The sequence below is a fragment of the Saccopteryx bilineata genome, chromosome 1 (genome assembly GCF_036850765.1).
Source record: "Saccopteryx bilineata isolate mSacBil1 chromosome 1, mSacBil1_pri_phased_curated, whole genome shotgun sequence".
Taxonomy (NCBI): domain Eukaryota; kingdom Metazoa; phylum Chordata; class Mammalia; order Chiroptera; family Emballonuridae; genus Saccopteryx; species Saccopteryx bilineata.
The window spans coordinates 149,006,384-149,021,961 of NC_089490.1; the positions used below are offsets into that span (position 1 = coordinate 149,006,384).

Sequence of the window (15,578 nt, forward strand, 5' to 3'; positions counted from 1 at the left end):
GGTTTGAACTCCGGCTCGGGCGGTGCCGTTCCTGATTGGCCAAGCCGCAGCGATTGGTGGCCCGCCAACAATGGCGGGGTTTTCGGTTTTTCAAATGCTCCTGGTGAGCGGGAGAGAAGGCCGGTTTAACTGACCCAAGAAAGGTCGGGGTAGCGTGGCGCGGGCTGCTCCAGGACCTCGGCACCTCCTTGGGGGAGGGGAGGCAGGGTTGGGGTCGCCCAGTCCAGGGTTCCACCATTCAGCTACGCGTTGTTTATTTTCCCTTACTGGGCAGGAAGCTTTTTATTTCATTCATTTCACCTACCATGAGCAGAAACCGTTCCAAACACTGGGGAGCACACATTCGAGCACCTAAATAATTGAAAATAGCGTTAAGCGCCCTGAAGGAAATAAAACGGGGAAACGAGGGTGGGTAAGGAAGAAATCTCGTTCTGATTGAGCCAGTCTTAAGCACAGCAAGTAAAGGGGCGAGGAGGAACGTTCACGCTGCAGCTGTCACGTGGTTGAACCTGGGAGGTGGCTCTTACGGAGGCCTTCATTCAAACATCTATTAAGCACCTACTATGTAATAGGTGAGCAACCGTTTAGGGCAGGAGAGGACAATAATTAAATCTTTTCAGAGTAGCAAACGCTAAGGAGCTGATAAAACGGGATAAATAATAATTTGTTGGGAAGGGAAGGCCATTGAAATAGAGATCAGCCTGACCTGTGGTGGCGCAGTGGGATAAAGCATCGACCTGTAACGCTGAGGTCGTCGGTTCGAAACCCTGCACTTGCCCGGTCAAGGCACATATGGGAATTGATGCTTCCTGCTCCTCTCCCTTCTCTCTCTCACTCTCTCTCCTCTCTATAGTGAATAAATAAATAAAAACTAAAAAAAAAAAAAAATAGAGATCAGAGAGAACCACCCTGAGTTGGTGACACTGATTTTAGACCTGAAGACCTGGGAAGGAATCGCTGGATATCTAAGGAAATGCATGTCAGATCGAGGCCACTATAGATGCAAAGGCCCTGAGGTGGCAGTGTGCCTGGTGTATTCAGGAAGAGCGAGATATAGAGGGGGAGGAAGTGAGGAGCAGGTAGGTGGGATGGGTAGGGCAGATCATCCTGGTGAGCGGTGGTGAGAACTTAAGTAGCAAGATGGGAAGCATGGTAGGTTCTGAGCAGGAGTCAGGATCTGACTTAGAAGTTAACAGGCGCCCTCTAGCGGCAATGAGGGGAACTGACTGGTGGGGGAGGAAGTCCCGATCCAGGAGGAAGCAGCTGTGCTAGCTGAGATGAGATATGACCAGGGCTGAAGAATGGATGTGTGTTGCCCACTCTCATCCCTGCAGTAAAGGACGTCCCTGCCACCCCCAGTTCCCAGACAAGAAGCACATACATAGCAGCTAAATCAATCTTTTTAATGCCATCCTAAAACTCGGAGGAGTACGGCCAGTGGGGCCTCTGGGCTCAGCAGCTGTGAAGGAGAAGGGGCTCAGACACCCCCTAAGGCAGGTAACTGCAAGAAGGCACTCCTGAAGGATCTTTCAAGCCCTTCCTCTTTCTTCAAAAAAAAGGTGGAAGAGCAGGAGCTGGGAGGCAGGGAGAGGGTCCCTACCAGTCTATGGGTAGAGGACAAGACAGGGAGGAGGCCAGGTGCTGGGAGCAGAAAGCAAGAAACTGCTAACCCAACAGGGGCCTGCTCACACACACATTCCCCACCTTCCTTCCATCTCTCTAGTCTTCAGTCAGGACCTAGGGAGAGGGAGGCCCATGTTCTAAGCCCCTACCTCATCTCCCTTCTAGCTGGTTCGAAGTTGATAATCTGCAAGAAAACAATAAGCAGGGACCATCTCAGAACTGGAGAAAGGACACAGAGGGACAGTCCCCTCCAATCCTTCCCTAGCCCCACTGCTCATGATCAACCTGCCAGGAAGTTTCAAGGCTGAGGATGGGGTCAAACACAGGGACTATACCCATAGCAACAAGCCTGTTCATAGCACCCAGGAACTGGAAAACTGCCCCCATTTTAAAGATGGGCAAATCAAGGCCCAGAATCGCATGGTGACAAAGACAGGATAGGCCTGTTGAGTTTTGGAGCCTTCTTAGTAAGAATTATCAAAGTTCCAAGACCATCCCCATTTGTATCATCCCCTTGACCCCATCATCCAAGGGAACTGGGCTGCCTTACCACCACTCTGGGTGATGTAGCGGACCCAGGGCAGGGCCTGGTAACCACTTTTCTCAATGATCTTCATATATCGGACCTGGAAGGAAATAAAAGGAAGTGGCCAGGCCAGAGAGATGGCTTGTTGGGACCAAAGGAATATATGTGACACAATTTAGGGGAATAAGATGGCACAGGCGGGGAGTAATAATGTGACATGGCTTAGAGCAAAGATGAAGTGTGGGCAGTGGGAGTGGGGGAAAGGAAGCTGGTCCAGGACAGTGGTCCAGAAAGACATGTCACAGTTTTGGGGGTATGAGGTGGCACAGGCCAAGGGTATGGTGAATAGCTTGTGGATAGGAGAGGAACGGAAGTAAACAAGCCAGTGGGGAAAAGGTGGCACAAAGCAGGAGAGGAGACCAAGGCTGAGAGCAGAAGAGGCAACACTGTTCTGGGGAAAAGATAAGGTTGACTACAGAGAAGAGGTGACCCAGGCCAGGGAACAAAGGTGGCCTGAGACAAGAAATGGGAGAGAAGGGAACTACTGAGGTAGAAGAGAAGAGCCACACCACTCACTTCCCTCACCTGAATCCCGGAGACAGTGAAATAGGGGATCTCAAACTTGACCCCAATGGGGGGCCGGCCTTCTTCCTCCTCTTTTTCCACACTGGGGAGGCCAAAGTGGGCACGCATCAGGTACTCCTTGCCCCCCTAAAAGTATATGGGGCCATGAGACACATTGAGGGGCCCCCTATACACCCCAGACCATCCTCACAACAGCCCCTGGAGCAGGTCCAACTCTCAGCCCATTTTACAGACAAGAAAGGCTTCTGGCCAAGACTCACAGCTAAAGCTTCTGACTGCACAGCCTGGTTGGAAGGTGGGTGGGGTGATTCTAATGACCATTTCCCATTTATCAGGCCCTGATGACCCCCCCACCCCAGATTCCAGGGACCGACCAAATCCTCCATGAACCCAAGAATGTGGGTAACGTAATCCTGCCTATTTCAGATGGGCAAACTGAGGCTCCACAAGGAAAAGAAGGCTTTCCAAGGTCATCGAGCTCAGAGAAGCAAGAGTGAGGCAGGAATCTGAACCCAAGGCTGGTTTCCTCCAGACCTGGGGGTGGGGGAAGCTTAACTGCCATGTTGGCCTGATGTTCAGCTTTATTACACCCCCAGCAAGAACACAATCATGTGCAGGCAGATGTGGTCCTCGAATGATTCTTCACCTAGCCTTCATGCAGTCAGAGTGGATCCCCCTAGATCCCCACCCCTCTCCAGTGCTCACCGGGAAAGACTTAATACTCCAAATCACAATGTTCTTCTCGGGCACGTATTTGGCACTACCCACACTGGTCTTGAAGCGTGGAGAGTCAGCATCGCTGGGTACTGGCACAGATATCTCCACACCATTAGCCACCGACTGCTTCTTAAACTGTCCCTTGGCCTGTTGGGGGAGAGAATGTGTAGTAGGAGGAATTAGCTCACAGATTCTACAACTATTCACCAAGCCTTTTCCATATGCCATCTCATCGAGTGCCTCCATTATCCTGCCCAATTTACAGATGAGAAAAACAGAGGCACAGCCTGACCAGGTGGTGGTGCAGTGGATAGAGAGTCAGACTGGGACACAGAAGACCCAGGTTCGAAGCCCCAAGATCGCCCGCTTGAGCGCAGGCTCATCTGGTTTGAGCAAGGCTCACAGCTTGAGCCCCAAGGTCGCTGGCTTGAGCAAGGGGTCATTTGGCTGCTGTAGCCACCGAGTCAAGGCACATATAAGAAAGCAATCAATGAACAATGAAAGTGCCACAACAAAGAATTGATGCTTCTCATCTCTCTCCCTTCCTATCTGTCTGTCCCTATTTGTCCCTCTCTCGGTCTGTCACAAAAACAAACAAACAAATAAATAAATAATAAAAATTAAAAAAAACAAAACAAAAAACAGAGGCACAGAAAAGTTGAAGCAGGCAGGTGCCATGTCGGGCCGCAAAGGTGGCAAGAAGCCCCTGAAGGAGCCCAAGAAACAGGCCAAGGAGATGGACGAGATAAGGCATTCAAGCAGAAGCAAAAGGAGGAGCAGAAGAAACTTGAAGAGCTAAAAGTGAAGGCCAAGGGAAAGGCCTTCCTGGCCAAAGGTGGAATTAAGAAATCTGGCAAAGCCCTGGCCGGTTGGCTCAGCGGTAGAGCGTCGGCCTGGCATGCGGGGGACCCGGGTTAGATTCCCGGCCAGGGCACATAGGAGAAGCGCCCATTTGCTTCTCCACCCCCCACCCCTCCTTCCTTTCTGTCTCTCTCTTCCCCTCCCGCAGCCAAGGCTCCATTGGAGCAAAGATGGCCCAGGCGCTGGGGATGGCTCCTTGGCCTTTGCCCCAGGCGCTGGAGTGGCTCTGGTCTTGGCAGAGCGACGCCCCAGAGGGGCAGAGCATCACCCCCTTGTGGGCATGCCGGGTGGATCCCGATCGGGCGCATGCGGGAGTCTGTCTGACTGTCTCTCCCCGTTTCCAGCTTCAGAAAAAAGAAAAAAAAAAAAAGAAATCTGGCAAAAAGTGAGCTGTTCCTTGAGCCTGGGGCAATGGTGATCCTTAACTCCATTTCTGTTTGAACATCTGGATTCCCTATCATAACATCTCTTGCCACCTATAGCTGGAATGAAGTGTTGTCTTGAAGCCTGTTGTATATTTAAGAAGAAACTTTTGTAAAAGAATGATAATAACAATCATGCAGTGGCTCGTTCATCTCTTTAGTTCTTCTTGCTCTGCCATTTCAGCCTTAGCTGTGCGGTCAGAGAAAACCCAGCCAGAATCCTGTCAAAGTGTGTTCTTCAGTCTTTGTATTACCCCAAATTCTGTGCCACCTGGAATTAAACAAACTCATTTGAAAAAAAAAAAAAGAAAAAGAGAAGTTAAGGCATTTTCCTAGAGACACACAGCCAACAAGTGGCAGAGCTGGGGTCCACACCCATGACACTTCAGAGGCCCTATCCTTGGTGACTTCCATTTGGAAAACGACACCCTTGAACCCATAAAAGGTGTTTTTATTTGATAGTGGCATTTATTGAGCCCCTGCCATGTGCCAGGCCCCATGTCAGGCACTTAATCATCCCACTGATTCTCTAAAGTAGGACCTATTCCTAAGGACCATTGTGCAAGAGACTGAGGCACAAAGAGAAAGGGCACTTTGACCAAGTCATATAGCTGGCAACTGGAACAGTAGGGACTCAAACTGAGCCTGCATCCTCAATCATTGCATACCCACCTTGAAGATAAATGAAGAAGTTACAATCTTATATTTATATCTAGAAATGTGTGACACAGGACAAGTGTTTAACACAAAGATTCTAAGTGTTCCGTGTGTGGTAGCCAGCATTACGATTACTACTATTATTTATTCATTTGGGGAGGGATATTTGAGGCAGAGGACCTGGAGGTAAATGGTGAGGGAGGGCGTTTTCTTCTCTGTGAGATACCAGCTTCATAGCCCCTTTCCACTTCCTGCCTGCAGAGACAGGGACACTGAGGAGCATCAGGACCCTCCCTGGTGACCATCTGCAGTGTAACCTAACTCCTCTGAGACCCCAAAAGCAGGAACAAAGTCAAATCTAAGAACACAGACTCCTAAGGCAAGCAGATAAGTTCAATGTGGGGAAGCCCCTTCCTAGATGAATGACATCTTAATCCCCTGGGCCTCAGTTTCCCCATCTGTAAAAGAGGGCTAAACTATAAGCTCTGAAGAAGTTCTTGCTTGGGGCACCAGGACATGAATTAGAGCTGTTTATGGCAATTAGAGCCAGAATAGCCAAGAACTGAAAAAAACCCATGCGAGAGAATGAAGAGATATAGAAGATTTCCCTGGTGGAATATTCTACAGCTACAGAAATGGATACACTAAGTTATTACACTTGCAATTAATCTTATTTATTTATTTATTTATTTATTTATTTTAGTGAGAGGAAGGGAGGCAGAGACAGACTCCTGAATGTGCCCTGACTGGGATCCACCCGGCAAGCCCACTAGCGGGCAATGCTCTGCCCATCTGGGGCCCCTGCCCCGTTGCAACCAAGCCATTTTTTTTATTTTTTTAGCGCCTGAGGCGAAGGCCATGGAGCCATCCTCAGTGCCTGGGCCCAATTCACTCTAACTGAGCCTTGGATGCAGGAGGGGAGGAGAAGAGAGAGAGCAGCAGGAGAGGAGGAGGAGCTTGAAAGAGAGAGAAAAGAAGAGAGAAGGGGAGGGGTGGAGAAAAAGATGGACGCTTCTCCTGTTTGCCCTGACCAGAAATCAAACCTGAGACTTCCACATGCTGGGCTGACACTCTACCACTGAGTCAACTGGCCAGGGCCTATTTACTGATTTTAGAGAGAGAGAGAGGAAGGGAGATAGAAACATTGGTCTGTTCTTGTATGTGCCCTGACAAGGGATCTAATGCACAACCTCAGTGCTTTGGAACTAAGTTCTTTTTTTTTTTTTTCAGGGACAGAGAGAGAGAGTCAGAGAAAGGGATAGATAGGGACAGACAGACAGGAATGGAGAGAGATGAGAAGCATCAATCATCAGGTTCTCATTGCGACACCTTAGTTGTTCATTGATTGCTTTCTCATTTGTACCTTGACTGCGGGCCTTCAGCAGACCAAGTGACCCCTTGCTCGAGCCAGCAACCTTGGGTCCAAGTTGGTGAGCTATTTGCTCAAGCCAGATGAGCCTGCACTCAAGCTGGCGACCTCGGGGTCTCGAACCTGGGTCCTCCGCATCCCAGTCTGACACTCTATTCACTGTGCACCACCTGGTCAGGCTGGAACGAAGTTCTTAACCAACAAAATCATCTGACCAGGGCCAGAAGTCATCTTAAAAATCAACATTACATAGCCTGACCAGGCAGTGGAGCAGTGGATAAAGCGTCGAACTGGGATGCAGAAAGACCCAGGTTTGAGACCCCGAGGTTGCCAGCTTCAGTGCGGGCTCATCTGGTTTGAGCAAAAGCTCACCAGCTTGGACCCAAGGTGGCTGGCTCGAGCAAGGGGTCACTAGGTTTGCTGAAGGCCCGCAGTCAAGGCATATATGAGAAAGTGATCAACAAACAACTAAGGTGTCGCAATGCGCAACGAAAAACTAATGATTGATGCTTCTCATCTCTTCGATCCTGTCTGTCTGTCCCTGTCTATCTCTCTCTCTGTCTCTGTAAAATAATAATAATAATAATAAATAAATAAAAATTATTTTTAAAAAAATCAACATTACATAGCCTGACTGGTAGTGGCACAGTGGATAGAGAATCGACCTGGGATGCTGAGGTCCCAGGTGAAACTCCGAAGTCACCGGCTTGAGTGTGGGTTCATCTGGCTTGAGTTCAGGGCTCACCAGCTTGAGTGCAGGGTCACTGGCTTGAGTGTGGGATCATCAAAATGATCCTATGGTCACTGGCTTGAAGCCCAAGGTCGCTGGCTTGAGCAAGGGGTCCCTGGGTTGGCTTGAGCCGCTGCTCCCCGCCACACACATCAAGACACTATGAGAAGCAATCAATGAACAACTAAAATGCCACAATGCTTCTCATCTCTCTCCCTTCTTGTCTCTCTCCTTCTCTCTCATTCTCTCAATTAAAAATAAAAATTACATGAACAAAGTAAGTTATACACAAAATCATATAGCCTGAGTCCACTGATATGAAGGTCAGAAACTGGCAGAACAAAATTTGTGGTTACATATGTGGGTAGCAAAATTATAAAGTAAAGCAAAGAGGTCCTGGCCAGTTGACTCAGTGTTAGAGCGTCAGCCAGGCACGTGGATGCTCTGGGTTCGATGCCCAATCAGGGCACACAGGAGAGTGACTATGTGCTTCTCCCCTCCTCCCCACCTCTTTCTCTCTGTCTTTTCCCCTCCTACAGCCATGGCTAGATTGGTTTGAGCGCATTGGCCCCAGGCGCTAAGGATGGCTCTGTGGAGTCCCTACCTCAGATGCTAAAAAATAGCTCAGTTGCGAGCATGGCCCCAGAAGGGTTGCCAGGTGGAACCCAGTCAGGATGCATGTGGGAATCTGTCTCTCTATTTCCCCTTCTCTCACTTAGAAAAGAAGAGAAAGAGCCTGACCAGGCGGTGGCGCAGTGGATAGAGCGTCAAACTGGGATGCGGAGGACCCAGGTTCGAGACCCCAAGGTCGCCAACTTGAGCGCGGGCTCATCTGGCTTGAGCAAAAAGTTCACCAGCTTGGAGCCTGACCTGTGGTGGCGCAGTGGATAAAGCGTCAACCTGGAAACGCTGAGGTTGCCGGTTAAAAACCCTGGGCTTGCCTGATCAAGGCACATATGGGAGTAGATGCTTTCTGCTCCTCCCCCCCTTCTCTCTTTCTCTCTCTCTCTCTCCCCTCTCTATAATGAATAAAAATAAATAAAAATCTTAAAAAAAAAAAAGTTCACCAGCTTGGACCCAAGGTCGCTGGCTCAAGCAAGGGGTTACTCGGTCTGCTGAAGGCCCGCGGTCAAGGCACATATGAGAAAGCAATCAATGAACAACTAAGGTGTCACAACAAAAAACTGATGATTGATGCTTCTCATCTCTCTCCGTTCCTGTCTGTCTGTCCCTAGCTATCCCTCTCTCTGTCCCTGTAAAAAAAAAGAAAAGAAGAGAAAGAAAAAAAGAAAGAGAGAGAGAGAAAGAGAGAAAATATATCATTTTCATAACATTCAAGGTTGTGATGACCACTAGGCAAGGGGAGAGCAGGAATTTGGGCAGGAACATGTGGAGATTTAGAGGCTCTGGTCAAGTATATTTGAATAAGCTGGGTACTTAATTATGCTTTAAATAATGTAACTATACTATGTTTATGTATATTTAGTAAGAAAGTAAGTTAAATATGTAAGTAAAACAGATCATATATCAGATGGTGATATGTAATAGGAGAAAAAATAGTGCAAAGAAGGGAGGTGGAGAATGCTAGGGAGGTACAATTCTAAATAAGTAAATCAGGGAAATCCTCTTTGAGGAAGTGACATTTAAGCAAAAAGCTTAAGGAGACTCATACACTTGGGTGAGTAGGAGCGGAGTGATGCAGGGAAAGGGAACAGCCAGTAGAAAGGCTCTGCAGAGGTCAAGGAACCCATGCCCCGCATACCTGGGAACCAGGAAAAAGACCAGCATGGCTAGAGGAAAATGAACCAGGAGGGAGGTGGGAGATGAGATGAGATTGGTGAATGGGCAGGAGGGGCAGATCAAGCACTGTGAGTAACTGTTCATCCACGCACCTTGACCATGATCTCTACGCGGCTATGGGAAAACTTCTCAATGACAGACTCAATCCAGATCAGCGGCTTGACCTGCAGACAGAGGAAGGAAGAGTTCTGGGAGGCTCTGGAGTCAACTCTCCTAACCTGCCATGGGGCTTGACCCCGCCTCACCTGAGTGCTGAGGCGGTAGGACATCAGCTCGAAGTCGCCATCCGGCGGGATAAAGGAAATGGTGCGGTCATTGTCAAAACGAGAGAGTCGCACACACTGGTGAAATTTCACATCTTCCAGTTCCACAGACTTGTTCTTGCTCCCTGAAACTCAGAGCCAAGCATGCAGGATGACTCTGGGGGTCAGGGCATGGTACCTACCCATACTTTAATTGTCCATTGCTGTCATCACCCCCCATTTTACAGATGAGGAAACAGAGGCCCAGAATTGATGAATAACTAGCCCAGTCACCCAGCTAGCCAGGAGCAGAACAAGGATCTGAACCCAGGGAACCTGACTCTCACTGTCAGGATTTTAAATACAATGCTATTCTGTCTCCTAGGATAGCCTAGAACGTCAGCTCCACGGAGGAGCAGGAAGGCCAGGATTTGTCTTTCTCTTCACTGCCCTATCCTTGCGCCTGGCAATAAGGAAACATTTGCTCCATGAGCCAGCAGCTGTAGTGTTGCCCATGACCAGCAGAGGGGGCACGAGTGCTTATTTCAAAACTGGTAGCAATTCTCTGTGGCCCCAAATGTGGAGGTGGTCTCCATCTCCCCCATTAGCACCACTCCAGACACTTACGGCCAGTGAGCTCAAAGAGCACGCGATCATTGAGGCCAAGCCGCAGCTCTGGCATTCCTGACAGAAACACCTTGAGCTTGATGGTACCCACAATCTCGCTCAGCAAGACACTGCCATTGGCATTGACCTGAGAATGCACACATGGGGATTGGGGTCAGCAGACAGAGGTCCCCCTCTCCTGCTCCCAGACTGTGGCAGGGGTGAGGTAAAGTCATGGGGGCTCACCAGCAGGTTGACAGATTCTATGACATCAATAAAGACCTCATTCTTCTTGTATTTGATGCCCTCGGAGCGCCAAGACACAGCATTGGTGACAGTGGGTGGCACCCTTGACTTGCCTGTCTCCAGCTTGTTGCCCTGCTGCGTAATATACCTGTCAGGACAGCAGAGAGATGAGCAGGTAGACCCAGGGACACTTCCCAGGCCCTCTTCAACTTCCTTCCACCATAATATGCACTGTGGTTGCTGCCTTGGCCCACTTACTCCTGCAAAATCTTGCTGTCAGTGGTCTGAGGGAAGCCAAAGTCCATCAGCTCATCCAGCAGCTCATAGACGATGACAAAGTTGTCCCGGATGCTCTCCTCCTCCAGCTCCTTGAAGTATTCGGAGAATACCTGGGGGTGTGGGGAACAGACACCCACAGAGGTGTAGCTGGTGTAGCCATCGGCTAGGTCTCCACTGATCCACCCAGTCATCCAACAAGCAATTATTGAGTGGCTACATTTTATGCTGGGACACTAACAGTGAACAAAACTCACAGGGTTCCTGCCCTCAGAGAAAAGTCTAGCAGGAGAACTAGACTGGTAGCAGATCCAATATAATCCAACGTGTTGGGTGCAATAAAAGAAAACACAAGGAAAGCAGGAGCCCAGAAGTGAAGAGGTCCAGAAAACTTCCTGGAGAAATTAGAACCCTTCCTTTTTTTCTCCTTCCTTCCTTCCTTCCTTCCTTCCTTCCTTCCTTCCTTCCTTCCTTCCTCCCTCCCTCCCTCCCTCCCTCCCTCCTTCCCTTCTTTCCTCCCCCCCTCCCTCTCTCCCTCTCTCCCTCTCTCCCTCCCTCCCTCCCGCCCTTCCCTTCTTCCTTCCTCCCTTTCTTTTTTTTCATGGACCATGAATCCCTGAATATCTGGTGATGTCACAGACCACCTCAGAATAAGGTGTGTGAGTATATAATATAAAATACACAGGATGGCAAAGGAAACCTGTTACATAGAAATATGACTAAGATCCTGGACTTTCTAGATTCTATCCATAGTAGCCTGGAAGTTTGGGGACCCCGAGTTAAGAGCCCCTGGTAATTAGTAGGCATAACCACAGAAGAGAACCTGTTAGTTATAAACATTGAACCGCCCTCCATCCCTTGACCTCACTGGCCTTTCTATTCCTATCCCAGGACCTTTGCATATGCTGTCCCCTCTGCCTGGAACACTTATCCTTAAGCTTGCCTCACAGAGGGCTGCTTATCATTCAGGCCTTGGCTCAAATGTCACCACCTCAGTGAAGCCAGTTCTCATCTCCCCATGAGTATCATGCTATGGTGAGACCAGCATCTCAGTCACCGACTTAATCTCCTTTTGTTTAATTTCCTTTATGCCCTTTAACTCCTCAGAATAGAGGAATCTGTCTAATGCATAGCTCTATCTTCTCTTTGCCTGGCAGGAAGATAAATTAATAACTATTTCTTGTTTGTTGAAAAGTGCTGACTGAGCACCTTCTCAGTCAGTGAGAATGGCATATCTAAGAGCTCAATAAATCATGATACGATTTTATAACATCAGTGACAATGCTAACAACAGTACCAAAATTTTATTGAGTACTTAGTATATACTGAGCCCTGTCTTAGGCACTTTAGAGGTAAGAATTTTATTATTTTGTATAACAACCCTGAGGTACGACTTGTTATAACCCCCAATTTGGAGGTGCAGAGAGAAGTGTTTTGCTAAGGTCACACAGCCAGAAAGCAAGGAAAGCTAGGATTAGAACCCAATTCACTCTGGCACAGATTTGAGCAATTACACCACCTCAGAGACCCCCTTGGTTCCTGCCCTATAAGGAGACATGATCCCATAGCAGCCAGTGAGGACACTGAGTGATAGGGCTTTGATGGGGGCACCCCCAGGGAGGTCAGACAACGCTTCTTAGGGAAAATAGATCCTGAAAGAGGTAGGCAAGACAAGATCAATTGGCCAATGGGAGATCAGGACCTACCTCCACTGTCTTGTAGAGGAAGGAGTACACGAGTGAGGCATTGGCGTTCTTCAGTGTGGTGGCCACCACTGTGGGCAGCGAGGTTAAGGAAAAGGTGCCATTTTGCAAGGGCTCAAAGGGAGCACAGAACCTGACCCCCCACCCTGTCCCCATCAAATCTTCCCACCCTATTTCTACCCACCCCCATCTCCCCAGCCTGAGCCCCCACTGATGTACTATGCAACTCCTATCCTTAGCCCACCCTCTCTGGGCCTGAGCTGTCACCACCCCAGTCCCCCAGAGACCAAAGCTGTGGCTGGATACAGTAGAGGTTGCTGTGTTTGATCCATAGGAAGTGAACCTGGCCATGGCTTAGCAGTGGGGCCAGGGCGCCCTCCTCCTCCCGCTGCATGAGCAGAGGCATAAAGTGCTCTATCTCACTCATGGCCACATCACCCTTGTAGTTGCGACTGATCAGGGGCTGAGGGTGATCAGAGAAGGCACAGTCACCACTGGGATCCATGGACCCTCCACCCAGGGCCATCAGAGTGCTTGGTTTTCACTCCACTTCCTGGCCCAGAGCTTAAGCAAGGTTATGCCTCTCTGCACCTCTGTGAAATTGGCACAAGATAATAACAGCTAATATGTACAGAGCCCTCACTAAGGTCCAAGTCATGTTCTACTAAAGACAGGATAGTCCAGGCCCTGGTTGGTTTGCTCAGTGGTAGAGCGTCAGCCTGGCGTATAGGAGTCCCGGGTTCGATTCCCGGTCAGGGCACACAGGAGAGGCGCCCATCTGCTTCTCCACCCTTCCCTTTCTCCTCTCTCTCTATCTCTCTCTTCCCCTCCTGCAGCCAAGGCTCCATTGGAGTAAAGCTGGCCCTGGGTGCTGAGGATGGCTCCATGGCCTCTGCTTCAGGTGCTAAAATGGCTCCAGTTGCAACAGAGCAACGCCCCAGATGCGCAGAGCATCGCCCCCTAGTGGGCATGCTGGGTGGATCCCTGTCTGGCTCATGTGGGAGTCTGTCTCTCTGCCTCCCCGCTCCTCACCCTCACTTCAAAAAAATACAAAAAAAAAAAAATTAAAAAAAGACTGGATATTCCATACTCTCCCACATCTTTCTTCCTTCTCAGGCATACATCTCCGAAACTCTAAGGGTCCCCCATGAGACTTGCAACCAGGAAGCAATGGGCAGTGGCAGCTTATCCTGGACTAATCCCCTCAATTTATCTCCAAGACCCCCTTTTCTCTGACTTTTCAGTGAATCAACAGCACCCCTGCCTTGGCTCACTTATTTTACTATGACTTTTATTTCTCAGTGAGACAAAGCAGCCCACCTAGGCACATTTGTTTCCTAAAACATTTCTAGGGAGCCAAAGTAGCCCTGTATAGGCTCTTTCCTGTTGCTTCTTCTACCCTAATCCTAAACTCTTCCTTGTTTCACTGTCCCAGCTTTAATAAATGTACTTTCAAAACAAAAACAAACACTGGACTTTTGCTTGCTGATTTAGCTTTCACCACAACCCTGTGAGGTGGGTGTCATTGTAACCTCCATTTTACAGATAGGGACACTGCGGCAGAAACCATGTGCATAATAAGTGGGAAATCAGGAATTGGACCAAGTGACCTGGCTCCAAAAGTCCTGCTCTTGCCAGGGCAAGGTAGGGGTGACCAAAGGTAAGAAGGAAGGATGAAAGGAAGAATAGATTATAGAAAGAAAAAGAAAGATTGCAGAAGAAAGGAAGAAAATTAAGATTATGCCAAGAATGAAAGAAAATAAAAAAGAAAGAAAAGATGAGATTATGCCAAAAAGAGAAAAAGAAAAGAAAAATTATGACGCCCATATATCTCTTTCAGCCTGGCAGGTAGTAAGCAGTCAGTAATAACAGTACCTACTTGGTGAGGTTGTTTTAGTCCAATGTTTAGAACTGAGAGGGCAAACACCTTAGCTCTCAGTATTATTACAAAGAATATTATTTCCCCATCACTCTTATTACTGCTATTGAATGACAAGAGGAATGAGAGAGGGCTCCGGAAAGGGACAAGGCAGCCATAAAGGGGAATTAGGGACCCCGGCCCTGCTGTCTTCCCCAAATATTAATACTGTGGATGAGGATGGTGATAGAAGTAACAATTTCAATTGGTCAACCACCTAATGTTTGCAGCAGGCCTACTGTGCTAAGTAGTTTACCACTAGCTTTGGGTTGTATTAATTGTTATGGTTGGGGACCTCTGCTATTCTTTTTTTTTTTTCTTGCTATTCATTTTTACAGATAGTGCAACTGAAGATCAGAGAGGCATAGCCCCTTGCCCCAAGCAAGCAGCTGGTAAACAGCGCTGGTGGGATAGAACCCAAGACTCCGCGGGATTGCGGAAGGAGGTGTTCCCCCGTTCTCCAGGCTATCTGGGACTTTCCTGCCTCCAAGGAAGGGAGCCCCTAGGTACCGGGTTGTGCAACCTCACCTGTCCATCACCCACCCCCACGCCCAGCCTCACCCTGCCCTTGACATCGAGGATGAAGACTGCCGAGGCAGACATGGTGGCTGCCAGAGGACCCGGGAGGCCAGGAGGGAGGGCAGAAGGCGACGGTGGCGCCGCTTCCTTCTTCCTGCGGAAGCGCCCGCGCGCAGGTGAGCGCCCAGGTGAGCGCGTCTTAAAGGGGAGGCCGCCAGGTGAGCGGCGCTGTCAGGGGACGAATAGACGCTGAGGGGAATGAAAGGAGCAGGATATCGGACCCGGGAGCTACACCGCCTCACTTTCCCTTCGCACCCAGGAGTACTGATCAGAAGAGATCCCAAACTAACCATCTATCCGTCGGTCCGTCCGTCCATTCATCCATCCATCCATCCATTCACTCTGTCTCTCCCACGCACATGTCAGCACCAATAGGGCAGGTACTTTGTCCTTTTCATGTATGTGTTCCCAGTGCCCAACCTGGTACTCAATAATATTTTCCCAAATCATTTATTCTTTCCCTTCTTCATACAACAAATATTAATGAATTATTCTTTAACTCAAATATTTACTCACTAGTACATTCTTTCATTCAGTGACAGAACTGTGACTTGCACTGTGAGTAGGGCAAATGTAGCTGCTTTTATTATTATTCCTAATGGTATTTTTCTTGTTTTTTGGGTTTTTTTTAAATTTTATTTATTCATTTTGGAGAGGGGAGAGAGAGAAGAGAAAAGGGAGGAACAAGAAGCATCAACTCCCATATGTGCCTTGACCA

The 15,578-nt window shown here is 48.8% G+C and overlaps 1 protein-coding gene across 2 annotated transcripts; it reads right to left on the reverse strand.

Moving 5' to 3' along the window:
- Positions 1–1,384: 1,384 nt before the first annotated feature.
- On the reverse strand, positions 1,385–14,948 carry AP1M2 (adaptor related protein complex 1 subunit mu 2). Of its 2 annotated transcripts, none has more exons than XM_066273368.1 (12): positions 14,843–14,948; positions 12,670–12,826; positions 12,367–12,434; positions 10,643–10,773; positions 10,385–10,532; positions 10,160–10,286; positions 9,536–9,678; positions 9,383–9,454; positions 3,440–3,598; positions 2,735–2,860; positions 2,174–2,249; positions 1,385–1,807 (listed from the first exon to the last, which is right to left on the reverse strand). In XM_066273368.1, the coding sequence occupies exons 1-12, from the start codon at positions 14,882–14,884 to the stop codon at positions 1,785–1,787; spliced, it is 1,272 nt and encodes a 423-aa protein (XP_066129465.1). In that variant the 5' UTR covers positions 14,885–14,948; the 3' UTR covers positions 1,385–1,784. The 2 variants fall into 2 exon arrangements, with proteins under 2 accessions (XP_066129465.1, XP_066129456.1); XM_066273359.1 differs by having other exon boundaries at positions 9,536–9,684.
- Positions 14,949–15,578: the final 630 nt, after the last annotated feature.

What these genes read in the sequence shown, in the direction of transcription:
- AP1M2 (XM_066273359.1), bottom strand. Translation starts at nt 14,884, where the DNA reads ATGTCTGCCTCGGCAGTCTTCATCCTCGATGTCAAGGGCAGG. An exon ending in TAGAATCTGTCAACCTGCTG is followed by an intron (nt 10,287 to 10,384) that starts GTGAGCCCCCAT and finishes GTGCATTCTCAG; the next exon opens with GTCAATGCCAATGGCAGTGT. An exon ending in GGAGTATTAAGTCTTTCCCG is followed by an intron (nt 2,861 to 3,439) that starts GTGAGCACTGGA and finishes ATATACTTTTAG; the next exon opens with GGGGGCAAGGAGTACCTGAT.